The sequence below is a fragment of the Mycteria americana genome, chromosome 1 (assembly GCF_035582795.1).
Source record: "Mycteria americana isolate JAX WOST 10 ecotype Jacksonville Zoo and Gardens chromosome 1, USCA_MyAme_1.0, whole genome shotgun sequence".
NCBI classification, from domain to species: Eukaryota; Metazoa; Chordata; class Aves; order Ciconiiformes; family Ciconiidae; genus Mycteria; species Mycteria americana.
This window is the reverse complement of record NC_134365.1, coordinates 155,158,454-155,172,476: the sequence shown is the minus strand read 5'-3', so window position 1 is coordinate 155,172,476 and position 14,023 is coordinate 155,158,454. Positions and strand designations below refer to the sequence as shown.

Sequence of the window (14,023 nt, the reverse complement as noted above, 5' to 3'; positions counted from 1 at the left end):
GGCCTACATAGACTGATCTGACTGAATTTGGCATATTGTGCCCAAATCATGTATCAAATGTAGAAGGGAGTTTGTCTACATGACTTTACATAATATATGTGTGTATACAAACCTGAGGGAGAATATGTTTGCATTGGATTCATACTGCAAAACAGAATGCTTCCTCAGCATCGGCAGCATTTGTGAAGGAGCAAATATTTTGTGTACTTGATAAGTGAAAGCAATTTTCCTCTTGAAGTTGATAAATAATGTATCAAAGGGAACAGTACAAAGGATACTGCATGTAACCTCAGTAAACCAGTTGAGGTGCTTCATATTCACTGACGCAGATACATTAATTATAGTAATACTACAAGTTGTGGTTTGAGCACAAAGACTTAAAAAAACAATAGTGAAAAAAACAACAAAGTATTTGGTTGTCCAGTTGAACAGTTCAATAAACAAATCTTCTGGAAAACAAATCTTAATTGGTATAGATGCCCTACTATGTAAGGGATAAAAACATAGTGTGGGGGATGGCAATCTAATCTGAAAAAATGTTGCATGTGTTTGGAAAGGATAAATTAAGGGGTTTGGGTGCCAGGTAGGAAAACAATTAAACTGTCATGGTTCTTTCAAAGATCTTTCTACTTTGAAAATCAAGCCTAAATATTGATGGAGTTTGTATAATTATCTGCAAACACAGAATTTTCCATACTGGTGTAACTGTAAAAAAGCTTTTGAATTTGTGGAGGGAGGAATAAGAGAGTGCATATTTTAGTCACCTTAACCAAAGATGACTCTGCGACTCCATTTAGAAAACTTGAGAGACCTTTTTTAAAAAAATATTTTAATTCTTTATCTAGCATGTGAGTAATTCTGCAGGCCACATCCTTTCCAATACATGACAAGGGGGTAGGAATGATACTGTATTCCTGCTTCATGCATACAGTTACATGCATAGTTACTTGTTACATGCTTCAGCGTTGACTGGGTTTCTGGGGTCCATCCAAGTTTGTCTTGTATTGGGGTTCATCTGTAACACTAGCACATGTAATGCACATTCTATAGAAACAATTTATTTTACTTGTTTCCTGTGTTTGAAAATCTCGACTAATTAAACAAGAGTTGCTGTTTCTCTACCAATAAGAGAGAATTCTGTATGGGAATTCTATTCTATATGGGAACTCAAATTCTGTATGGGAAAACAAGAGAGAGGATAGGACAGAAGTGACTAAGCAGTTTTGGTGTAAGGGATTATCCTGTCAATTGAGGAACTTTCTGTATGGAAGTGACTTTTGAGCATTTCTGAACTGCTTGGCTCACTTGGATAACATTTGCAACTCATTAAATCTGAAACAGGATCTTAAATACATCTCTTCTTGATAAACTAACTTAAAAGAGATGCAACAAATCTTGAATATGAGATATTTTACCAAAATTTGGAGCTTAAGATACCTCTTTCTGTTCCCAGATATTCTCAGAAGTAACTGAAATTCCCCCTCCCTTTTTCACCTCAACTAGTTAGGCAGATCGGGAGCTGGGGGGGAATTGTGTCAAGTGCCAGTCCTATAAAAGTCTAGCTGACTTTGAGACACAGTTGTGCATCTTTCAATCATGTACCTTGTCATTCGTAACAGAGGTTCAGTAGATCATTATTACACTTTCAGCAACTCCTTTTCAAGCTTTGAGTTATGCAGATACTGCTTTTTGTTTTTTTTTAACTGGGAAACTGCTCTCCTGAATGTAAGATAGAGAACAAATCTAGCTTATGGTTTTAAATATGACCATTTAGGATTGATGGCCAAACTGGTACTTTTAGGTCGAGATGTATACCACGATGAGCTGAAGAACATGTTATAAGTCAGCCAGAGCGTTCACTGGTGTAGTGTTGCTTTTTCATGTTCTGTATGTACAGAAATATTACAAAGAAAATAGTGTTTAAAACACTATCCTGGTAATGAATTGCTGTATTAGATATCTGCAGGACAACAGTGGTCAGTTTTGTTATGTTTTAAAACTAAGTTGCTGAATGTTGTTAAGGAACTGGAACAAAATAAAACCTGACCTGACAAGAAGGATAGCAGTTACATTTACCTGTTTATAGGGCCATGCATACATGTGGTGGGCAGTGGGGGAAGTGGTTTCCAGTTTGACTGCGTTATGGTTGACCTGGGATGATGGCAGCAAATAGAGGGAAATTGCCAGCTTGCTTTATATACCAAAAAGATGAAAATATAGCTATGTTATTGCAGTACTTTATATATGAAAATGTACATACTCTTTCCTGCAGTGTATTAGGAATGTCATTCTTTCTTTGCCTGGAGTACTTCTCAATGGCTCGTAACCTGCTTATGAACTCTTTTCTATCAATTAAAAGGAGAAGATTAAGGAAGAACTGTAATCTGAGATATACTAGTTCATTGTTTAATAGAATACAGTTGAGATGGAGTTTTTACAAGGTTCACTAAAAATTGTTTCCATTTCCATTAAGGCTTTACTTCCTTAAAATGCAAGCTTAGAATTCACCTCTTTACTCTTGCACAGATTTAAGTTATTAAAGCCTGAAATTCTAATATATTTATTTCCATCAGGGATTTCTTTAATTTTACTGGCTTACCATATTCATTAAGCTTCTATGATGATTAAAGAGTAGCCATAAGATACACATTATTAGAGAATATAGGCAAAACAACTGCTGAACAAATGGTTGAAATTCAAGTGGAACATGTTATAGAAGTAATGTTTGTTTCTTTATTTATTGCTATGGTAGAACATTTGAACATAAAAATCCAATATTCTAGTGAAAGCAAAGCAATCCTGTCTGAATTAGAGTAAAATGGGACCTTTGAAAACAACTGAAAAATAAATTGTACTGGGAAAAGCATGTAAATTGACAAAACTTTTCATTTAATTTTGAGTGAAAAAGCTTTCTGTAATGTAGGAGTTGAGAAAAGGACGGTGCAGTGCCCAGGGATTAGTAATTGTTGGAGCCCTGTTGGTAAAGGCAAAACATTAAAAATTATGCAAGCAGAGAGGGAATACAAAATGCAAAATACTTTCCAAGTTTTGCTTATATAAGAAATTTTGCTGAGAATGCCTTCCTGCCAGTAAAACAAACCCTCTCCAGTGTGTGTGTGTGCGCACGCCCACACGTTATATATAATAAACCCTGATGCTACAGATTTAGTTGAGGAAACGTATCCACTTGGTAATATTATTGGACAACCAGAGACCAGGATGGGAATAGCAAAAGGAGTCGCTGTATAAATCTAGATACAAATTTGAAGAACAGACTGGAGGAGAGGGGATGGGGTTAAGAAAAGAATGTAATTTTTGGTTCTTTTCTTGCCCTCTCATCCACTTCACACTTTTCTGTGTGTAGAGTGACCTATAGATTTTGTAGACCTGAAGTTGTGTAGTACCTAGAGAGTAGACAAGAAATAGCAAAATTTGCCTTTTTATCTACCAGGCCCTTGAGCTCGTACTTAGCTTGCTGTAGAGTGAAGGAATGGAATTCAGTTTTTATGCAGTGGGAGCAAACCCAGATGGACATACAGTTTGCTCCAGTTATGTCTGATGCTTTCTGAACAAGCATGTTTCTTTCACACTTAAATTGCTCCTTGCTTGAATAGTGATTCTCATAACAGCATGGTGTCATGCAGTTCCGGTACAAGAGATGGTAAATCCCTTCTTACATTGTAACCTAACCATGTACCTGTCAATACTTAAAATATTAGCTATAAAAGTTTTGATCTGGAGCTCTGTTATAGCTGATAACACTTAAGTGTGCGGGGATTATAGCTGAATAGTAAAAATAATTCCAACTTTATTTGAAGAGGCTATGTTGGATCTTAATCATACTGAGGAGGTTGTGATTTTTAAAACAACTAATGTATGATTGAGAAGAACTTAAATGTTTCCTATTCATAACTGTTTCCTTTATCATATTCATCTTTTGGTGATTTTAAAGCCTTTTTATGTATATTTCCTTATTCCCTCTTACAATTTCAAATTGTGGTGAAAAGCACTGAAATTCCTTTTGTTTTAAAATGAGAGTAACATTATAATGTTATTTCATTGGTTTTGCCTGATCAGCAACTATTTGCATTAGTTGACAGAACCAATTTGTTTTCTTAAATGTATTGCAATAAATTACAGACTGTTAGCACAAATGGAGTTATGTGATGAGCATTCAGACATTAATACTTCAATACACAAGTCTGGGGTTTATTTTTAGGTGGCATTTTATGCATAGCTTGGAGACTTGTTTATTGTGTCTTTTGCTCTCCTCCGTTAATTTCAAGTCACGTGAGTTTTAGCTTCATACCTTACAGTGTAACACTGTTCAAGATATGATGAATGTTGTCCATAAATGTACTATGGTGTATTGTTGCTTAATCTAAATTAGTATGGAAATAAGTCTTCAGTTGTAAATGTTCTATTAATATTAATAGCATTGCCCATTCTCAGTAAGATGACCATCTGCAGCAGCATGGTTTTAAAGTAATTATATTAAAACGTACTTTATACCGACTAAGTGCTGCTTGCTTTTTTTTAATGTTCCGAGCATTGCCTTAAGCAGTTTCTTTGTTTTTAGTTCAGTCTCTTTACACGTGTTTCATCTCTTCCTTCTAGTACCGTATTCAAATAATAAAAAAGAATGAAGAGCAGTCTGAATTTTTTCAAACATATTGTGCTTCTTTTCAGCAGTTTACTTCACATGCTTAAATGCATCCCTATTCAGTAAAGCACACAGGCACATTTAAGTCCAATTTACAATAATAAAATGTAATTTATGCCTGAGCCTTCTGCTAAATTGAGACTATTCTCCCAAATTATAAGCTTTGATTTTTATTTTTTCCCCCTTATTTGACAGCTGGAAAATATGCTGTTCTTACTGCTTTATTTCACAGCCTCAATGTATTATGCAATCCTGACTCCAAAGCTGTTATGTCTTTCTCGTTTTTGTGAAATCAGATGCTATCCTTAAGAGTGACACAAAGCATTACAATGTAGATTAAGAAATTTATTTTTGTTTTTGTGGGGAAGGAGATAACATGGAGGGGAAACTGGTTTTGTGAGTCTTTTGTATAAATACAATACTGCAGAACACTGAAATGCGCTGAATTCTATTTGTTGTTGAACTTGCATAAAGACATAGTAATTTCCTACATTCAGTATAATGTACAGTTTTATAATTTCACTGTGAAATGGTATATAAAGTCACTCAGGGCTAAAGGAAACAGCAATAGATTTTCTGTTATTCCTTGACAGATCACAGAGCTGTTGGATATTTCAATGGAGCTGGGATGCTTCTTAGCTGGAGCTCTGATCTCTTCTCAGGGTCACATGGTTACTGAGGAGATTATGTCCTGTATTGAACCAATACGTGACTTTCTTGCCATCATTTTCTTTGCATCTATAGGTAACTTCTAAGAAAACTTACTTAAAAAATAGTGTTAACCTACAAATGTGGGGGAGGAGGAAAAAAAATGGTGTCTACAAACTGGGGGGAGGAAATAGGTTGGGGTTTTTTGTTGTTGTTTGGTGGGGGTTTGTTGTTGTTGTTAAGAAACTAAAATGTTAACTGACCACAATATTGGTTTGACTTTGCTAATATTTTTTAAATTGAACATTCATTTTTGTAAGCAATTTCTGTGTTGTACTCTCAATTCTTGTTTTAATGTCAGTTCTTCATTGTTAATTCTGAATTTGTCTGGGCTATTTAAAACACGTAACTAAAAATTTTAAGGTAAAAAGACGTTTTTGGTTTGGGTTTTTGTTTTTTTTTTTTTAAATGTTCTGTCTTCACAGTGGATATATTTGTACTTTATACTAAAATTGTATTACTGTTTTGAGTCTGTTGGTAGAGTAGATTTAAGGCCCTTATGGCTTGGTTTCCTCTAGAAGCAGAATATGATAACGGAAACAGATCTCTTTTTTTATAGCATCTTGGTTCTTTAGTTAGGAAAATGTGATCTGTGTGTTCTCAACACAGGGAAAAAAATAATTGAACAAGATGTATCTCAGAGACTACCTGAATGCCAACTGAAATGCAGCATTGATGCCTAAGACCAGGAGAGTAACTCATCATGCTTGTCATCCAGAACAAGTTAACTCTGAGAACATTTACAGTCAATTGGTAGCTTCATTTTGAACTGCTACATTCTCTAGCTGCCCATGCATGCCCCCTAAACGCTTTCTCTAAAGGAAACAGAAACACGTTACTGAAGTGCTTAGTGAGGACAGTGAATGAGGAGACGGGCCCTGTGAAAGCACTTGCCTCTCCCTGTGGATTGTATAGGAGATGCATGTCCTGTTTTGGGGGCACTGCAAGGTCTAAAATAGAGGGTTTGAATGTGGCCTTTTGCACAAATCCAACCTTCTTCGATCCACACTTACTCAGAAATTCTTGGGGTTTGGTTCTTATTTTTTTCAAGACCACCCTTGGTTTTTTTTCTGGTTTTATTTTAAGTTTTCTATTGTTCTTTTTATCTCCATATATTTATTCAGATAATAGTGAAGCCTCATCAGCATAACTTGAATGCCTTTCCTCATATACCTGTTTGATAACAGAAACTAAATCTGTTTCTGATGGTTGCCAAAATAAAAAGGAAAAGTTATGCTTGCCAATCTTGACTTTTGTTTTACGCAGCCCATGATAATAACTTGTGCTGATCAGTCAGATTGCTTAGTGATAGATATGTTTATCTGAATAACTTATTTTTTAATAAAGGGAGGGAAGTGGTGAGCTATGGTAAAACTCTTGGACCCATATAACTGACAAGATTGGATGAGTAATTGCTAAATGCTCATAGGTAAGTTGTTTATGTGTTTCAGTAAAGATGGTGATGGAGCAGGTAGTGTTATCAGGGATACAAAGCATGACAACTAATTATAAGCCCAAAATTAATTTTACAAGGGACTGAACAAAAATACTGTCCTACACTCTTGTGACTGCATAAATTAAGACTAGAGATAAGACTTTGGTAGAGTACAAGAAAATAGCAAGACCTCAGTTGGCATGCAGGCAGCACTCCATATAGCCTACGTTACACTGTAAGGAAATTATTTTAGTAGTTCTGTTACAGAATTAAAAAAAAAAAAATCTTTTTAACTGTTGTTACCATTATAATTGCAAGAAGGGAAAGAAAATTACCTAACAAGTTTGTATGGTTTTACAGAAAATGGGTGTTGTTCCTGCCTCAGAAGAAAGTTAGCTAAAAATCAGGAAAATGAGCTATGTTATAGGCCTCTGACAAAATGTGATAATGCTTGCTTGTAAAAAAAAAAAAAAAAAATCAAACAACAACAACAACAAAACCCCCCAAAAAACAAAAACCAAAACCCAAAACCAAAAAAACCCCAACCAAACAAAACCCTACAAAAACCAAACAAAAACCCCTTCCCTCCCCAAATAAACATTATCCCACTCTTCCCCCTTTACTTTCAATTACTTTCAAATTTTGTGGTTAACAGGAAGTTCTGTGGGGTGGCAAGGAGGTAGGTTTTAAAAAGGAGTGATGTGATGTTGCAAAGAAAACCTAAGTAGGATAAAAAGTATTCCTTAAAAAAAAAAAAATCTAGTAAGAAAAGACTTCTTGCTTGCTCTCTACTTATATATGTACACATGCAAATGATATGTATCTTTATATAGAGATTTACTATGTGAAATTATGTAAAGGCCACAGGGAAAGATTCTCCCCCCCCCCCCCCCCCCCCCCCCCCCCGCCTAAAGAGAAGGCTTGTTGCTATATGCAGCAAGCGCCCTATTATAGAGAGCAGAAACACTTGAGATCCTGAGGTGGGATGGTGTACCACTGCAGTAATATAATTTCTGTTCCTTTTAGAATAAAGGAATAAATAGAAAAACTTGACTTAATTGAAAAGTGACTGTAAATATGTCATTTGGAAAAGTTAGTTCCTATTTTGCTTAAGTACCTGCTTTTCTGTTCTCATTACAGAAATCCTTCTGGTGCCTAAAAGCTGAGCTGAATAGTACTTGTTCTTGTAATACCTATAACAGTGGTCCTGCCCTTAGCTTGACCTGTGTAATGCTACTGCTTTCAAACTTGCGCATGGGTGCATTTGTGGGAATAACACACCTTTGCAGTTAGGCATTAACAGCTGCACTTTGAGTTACTCTCCATCTTGTACATTCATTTAGGCCTGTGGGTTCTTCAAGGTTTCTGGCTCTCTTTATGCTATCTGCTGAGGTTAGAAAGTTCCTGTTAGTCTCTGTCCTCGCTAATATTTTCGAGATAACATCTGAACCAATCCCTTAGAGCCACATTTTGAGAACTTTCTTTCTCATTTCTGTTTTGGTATCTAGTACTCAGATCCTTCCCTTTCCACCTCTGCATCATTTGATTTTGTTTTGATTGCTTTTAGAGAGATGGAAGGCATCTTTGCATAGACTGTTTGACTTTTTTTAAAGGCTCCAATGTCCCATTTTTTTGTCAGTCTACAAGGTGTATGGAGTTTGAAACTGGGCATCAGGACCCTATCTGTCACTTGTGAGGAGGCAGATTACTTCCACTGGCTGACGAAGTTGTGTGTCCTCAATGTGCTGTACTCGCTTGCCAGGCTCCGTGTTTCCCTTCTGGGTAAACCTTGTAGTCTGTGTTAGGAACTTGAATGCAAGATGCTGAAAACCCTTTAACAGTGCAGTCTTTTTCTTCAGAAGTCGGGTGATGCTGACACTGTCAGCACTACCACTCTCCAGAACAAACACATGCACAATGTTTCTCTCATGAGCCTCTTAACATTTCTGTTGAATTTGAGAGAAATCACAGGAAGATCCCAACTGGAATTCATTAGATGACATACATCGCCTTCTCCTTACCCATCCAGCTCTACTGCTTTGTTGTCCTACAAGGAACACAATGAAACTTGGAGGTTTCAAAATCTCGGAACTGACATTAGAATCAAGATGGAGATGAATGTTGGTTTTCCCCTCTGCTACTTAATGATCTAGCCAGGGCTGTAGCATTTATTGCATTTGCTAGCTATGATCTTAGGTTCATTAAGACTCTTAGTAGATACAGCATCCCAATGTGTCGCTAACGTGATTTTTCTGAGTGATGTCCTGTCTTGAGGATGTGTCAGAATTAATTTTACTGGCTCCAATTTGACCAACAGAGTTCTGGTTTCTGTAATCTTGTTTGCCATCAAGGACCTCCAAGATTCCTTTTCTTGATGCTGGATCTTCCAGGATGTGGTCATGCCGTTTGGATCTTCACATGCTGTTTAATGGCCATCCAGCAGATTGGTGGAATCTGTCTAATTGGGGGGGGAGAAGGAGTTTACTCGTTAAGAAAAAAGTACTTATAAAAATAATGTGCAAAATCTTGCTTGTAGTTGTCCACAGAAGAACACATACCAACTTATATGAGTGAAGTATGCTTTTTGTCAGAAAGCAAAAAGCTTTTTGACATTGATGCAAGGTCACCTTCACCCCAAGGCCTCCATTCCAGCTATTCCAGAACACTGCTTAGAACTGAAGTCTGGTGGCTTATGCTCAGCTCTGTGAAAATGTACCTAAGTGATATCCTAGCTATTGGTGACAGGCCAACATGCCACGTGCTACCTGATGACTGTGCTGAAGTTCTTGAATTATTTGACTGAAGCGTTTCTTCCGTTTTAGAGTACAAGTCCATAGTTACTCTTGAGCTTAGTCATGAAGTCTGATTAAAACCATTAAAATAAATGACGATATGCATGCACCTTCTGTCTATGAAGTTAATTTTTCTGATGACGTTCGTGTTGTCAGGAAGGCTTCATGTGCTTGTATAGCAGTCTGATACGTTTTCTGGCTTTATCCTAAGTTTTCATCTAGGGCTGGGGCAAAGGTCTGTAATGACCATGAAATCCATTATGGTGGGATTTATTTTGCCCAAAACATGTCTGTGTGGTGGGATGTTTGTTTGTTTGCTCAGAGTGGTGTATGTAACAGGTTTAGGCTTGCTTCACCTTGCAGACACTTGCCTCCATGGGACTGGTATAGAAATCTGCAGTAGTTTGTGCCTCAGCTCTTTGGAATATGGTAATAATCTCCACGTCTGGCAGCAGTTCAAATGGACTTCAGACTGCCTGTCTGCTCCAGAGCTGAAAAGGTAGTTCCACCAGTAGTGATGAGAGCACTAGGCTATATTTATAGCCTCCTTCTGAAATCTTCAATTCCACATGTGGCAGAGTTGGCCTTCTTATCAAACATGACGTTGTTACAGGCTGTATTTCTCTAGTTGCTTTTCATGTATGTTTCTGAGACCAGCCTAAAGGTGAATGAGCAATGTGCACATGATACACAGTAAAAAAAGAGAACCTACTTGCCCTTCCACATGCATGTGTGCACACATTTGGATTTCTTTTTTTGGTGTGGTGGTCATCTCATTCTGCCATCCCTCCCCTTATTCTGATAGTCTTTTGCATTTGCGCTTCAGTAGTTGGAAGGAAATTAAGAAATAAAACGGTGTGTACACGCTGATTGGGTAGTACTTGTATGACTATCTCTGATGTACTTGAAGTACATTTCCATCCACAATGGACTGCGTGTATGGACAAAACATTGTGAAGTTACTTGTAAGTAACTTCTCTTGCACTCTCAGGAAGAGAAGATGACTCTTAGTTCTCTACAGTTATTCTGGCTCTGCAGCCCTATTGGGCAGAGAAAACTAATGAAAACTTGTCTTGCATTAAAATAAGAAGTTACAGCACCGATTTACATGCCTCATGCTTTAGAAAGCTAAACTCTTGTCCTTCACCAGAAATAATTGGTTTGGAGAACTGCCAACTATTACGGATTTATCAGGAACACCACCACTGTTTTGGTTCCTCTTTTTAAGAGCTTTTATGAAAAAGGAATGAGCTTCCAGAGATACACAGTTACGTTTGCCTGCACAAGTTCCTCATACCCTAGGAGGAAAAAATGGACTTAGCTGTGAGTAAGATTACTCCCCAGTGACTCCAGGACTTCTCCAACAAATACTTATTTTTCTTAAGTTTAATGTTAGCAGGATTTAGTTTTAAATTTCTGTGCTCTTTATGGTTCTTGTTATCTTGCTTCATACAATTACTGAATTAAAATGACAAAAAAATTGCAAGAGACACCTCTTCCCCCCACCCCCCACCCCTGCCCCCCAAACCCACAACAAACCGCAACATCATAGCAATGGGGTTTTATATAATTCCTTAATTGCTAGACCATGCTCAGGGGTTTATGACTTTACCTGATTCCAGTCTAAGTGACTTTTCCAGTGCAGGTGACTTTCAGTGTTTTGTAAGTGAGGGTCATGGGATCAAAACAGTTATATTTTTCTGTTGTAGCTATAGTCTATGCAAATACTGAATAACACATTCCTCCCACAGTGATAGTCCATTACCATGTCATACAAAAATGTTAAATGGCTAGCAAAGTGTATGTTGCAATCACTGTGCAGAACAATGGAATTGTTTTCCTGCAGTATTTTTATAGCTTTCATTAGAGGTGTGTTTCAGTTCAGATTCTGGATTGTTGACTGGTGTGGAAGAGAGAAAACTTCATAAATGAAAGTGCTCATGCATCAGTCATACACAGTTTAACTCAGCTGGGAATGTTGTTTGTGCTAAACCCCCCCAAAGGAAAAATGGTTGGATAGTGCAGGAAGTGCTCTAGTGATCAAGTAGGTAGTGTTGGTAGGGATGTTAGGGCTTTTTGTTTGCTTGTTTTTGAGAATACAGTCTTGCAATTAAATCTATTACTAACTCAGAAAATTATCATAGTAAGATATTGGCCTTAAACTTTGAAATATTATTTTCTTTCCTCCTAGGACTTCATGTTTTCCCCACATTTGTAATATATGAACTCACAGTCTTACTATTCCTTACATTGTCTGTGGTCATAATGAAGGTAATTTTCTTTTTCTCTTTATCTTTTAATAGTCTAAATAATCTTTGTGCTGCATGCCCTAATGAAAATTCTGTGCAAGAACTGAACATCTGATATAACAGAGAATATTACATCTTTACTGTAAATCTGTATTTGGAGGAATCTTACTGATTAGAATACAGTTTGATACAACATTCTTAGGATATTAAAAAGAAAAAAAGGATTGTATTTAACGTTGAAACTAAGTTACATATGGAGAAACTATGTATGTTTCTATGTACTATGGAGAACTATGTACTATGAAACTATGTACATATGGAGAAATCTATTTATCTAGTTTGGGATTTGTGAAAAAGCTATCAAGTGTTTTTATTATAGTAAACAAGATACTACTTTTTACTGTGCAATGTACTTTTGTCTCTTTTGACATTAATACAGAAGACACATTTAGAAGTCTAGTAGTTTATTTTATGTCCAGAATTATTGTATTTGATGCTATGTATCTTACAAAGATTTTACTATTTTATGTATTGCATTTCTTTTATTAAAACACAAAACAAAACCGAAACAAACCCATAACAAGCCAAACCCCCTATTTTTAAAGTTTGTCTTGGCAGTGCTTGTCCTTTCTCTGATTCTTCCAAAGACCAGCCAGTATATCAAGTGGATTGTCTCGGCAGGACTGGCACAAGTCAGTGAATTCTCTTTTGTTCTGGGAAGTAGAGCACGCAGAGCAGGGATCATATCTCGGGAGGTAAGCTGTTCTATAGTTATTAACTTCATTTTTTGCACCTGAATAACTTACTGGGATTTTGTATTACAGTGTATTTGAAATACCAGTACACTCCAGTTTTGTGGCGTCTTTCAACTGTTAAATAAATCAACCCATACAAATGGAGACTTGTATGTCCCTGACAGGGTTCTTAGTTCTGTTTTTTACTTGTTTCATATTGTACTTTAAATAGCAGGTTTTACTTTTAAATAGGTTAGTTATAAATGCTTTACCTTTACTGCTCTCACTGACTTCTTTATTAACTGAGCAGTGAGTTGTAGATAGCACCCAAGTCACTAAGACTGAGAAGCCTTTGCTTTTAAAATCTTGATAAACTAGAGAAAGAGGTAACTGAGAGTATAGGATTTGAATAAGGAAATATCAGTAAGAACTAGAGAGCAGATATGGTGAAATGGAAATTGCCTTAACATTTAAGCAAGCAAACAAACTTGTAATCTTTACCTGCAAAGCTTGTTCATTTTAAATCCCCTGCAGAAGAAACAACCAGCTTTTTCAGTAGTCATGAAAAAAATTCCCTAGGAAAGAAACCTTAAACTTAGTTTTATATTGAAGCTGTGAGAACGTTATTTTTTTCAAGATGAAGTCTGCTTTGTGAAATTAAGTAAATTATGACTATAGAGATACAACAACTGACCTCACTTTCTAGTGCTAGCTGCTTTCTCCTCTATATCTCTGCTCACAAAAAATACTCTGCTGGCACTCTGAGCTTTTCATTGTGGGAGCAAGTGGGCTGTATAATGGTGGAACCAATTCCAAATAAAGCACGTGTTAAGAACTTACACAATGCTGTTCACTTGTATAGGTAAAGGTGATTCATTTTCATGTTCACTCCTGCATATAATAAGGAGTTATAAATATTGTGTGGTTTTTATAGAGTTTCAAGCTATCCATACGTGATCACAGAACCAGTTTAGGGGCCACCCACTGCGCTTGGAGGCCTTTAGGCTTTCATTTTTTTCTGTGGCAGCTCTCATGTGATTATCTACTGTATAGGTTTATATAGCTCTGAAATTTCCAAAAGTCATTTTTCTGTTTGAGACCTCAGAACTACTTCCTGCTGCTGTTTTATAAGACTCATTCAGACTATGTACTTAAGATCTTTATTTCAGAAGATATGCAGTATGACTTAAAGGGATTTTTTTGTTTGCTTTTCTGAGTGTAGAAAATAGTAGTGAACTTTGCCATTATATCATTAAACCAGAATAGGTTTGGGTGGTTTGTTTTGGGGGATTTTTTGTTTGTTTGTTTTTAAATAAAGTGGCATTTGGCCTTTGACCTTTTAGCAAACATTGAGCTTTCAAAATTGACCTCTTAACTATATGTGTAAGTAATTGTTTTTCTAGAAACTCATTATGTTGTTTTTGTAATTGTATCTTCAAACC

The 14,023-nt window shown here is 36.4% G+C and overlaps 1 protein-coding gene across 5 annotated transcripts in view; it reads left to right on the top strand.

The window, feature by feature from the left end:
- Window positions 1–14,023, top strand: part of SLC9D1 (solute carrier family 9 member D1) — a 34,736-nt gene that overhangs the window by 19,323 nt on the left and 1,390 nt on the right. Inside the window, exons 11-14 of one of the 5 annotated variants that reach the window (XR_012778826.1) lie at window positions 5,257–5,407; window positions 6,719–6,800; window positions 11,790–11,869; window positions 12,453–12,488. Coding sequence is in view for 1 of the 5 variants with exons in the window: in XM_075525419.1 (XP_075381534.1) it covers window positions 5,257–5,407; window positions 11,790–11,869; window positions 12,453–12,602 (381 nt within the window). In the remaining 4 variants the exon portion in view is untranslated. Of the gene's footprint in view, window positions 1–5,256; window positions 5,408–6,718; window positions 6,801–11,789; window positions 11,870–12,452; window positions 12,603–14,023 lie in introns of those variants that run through there. The other 4 variants (XM_075525419.1, XR_012778829.1, XR_012778827.1 and 1 more) reach the window with 4 other exon arrangements.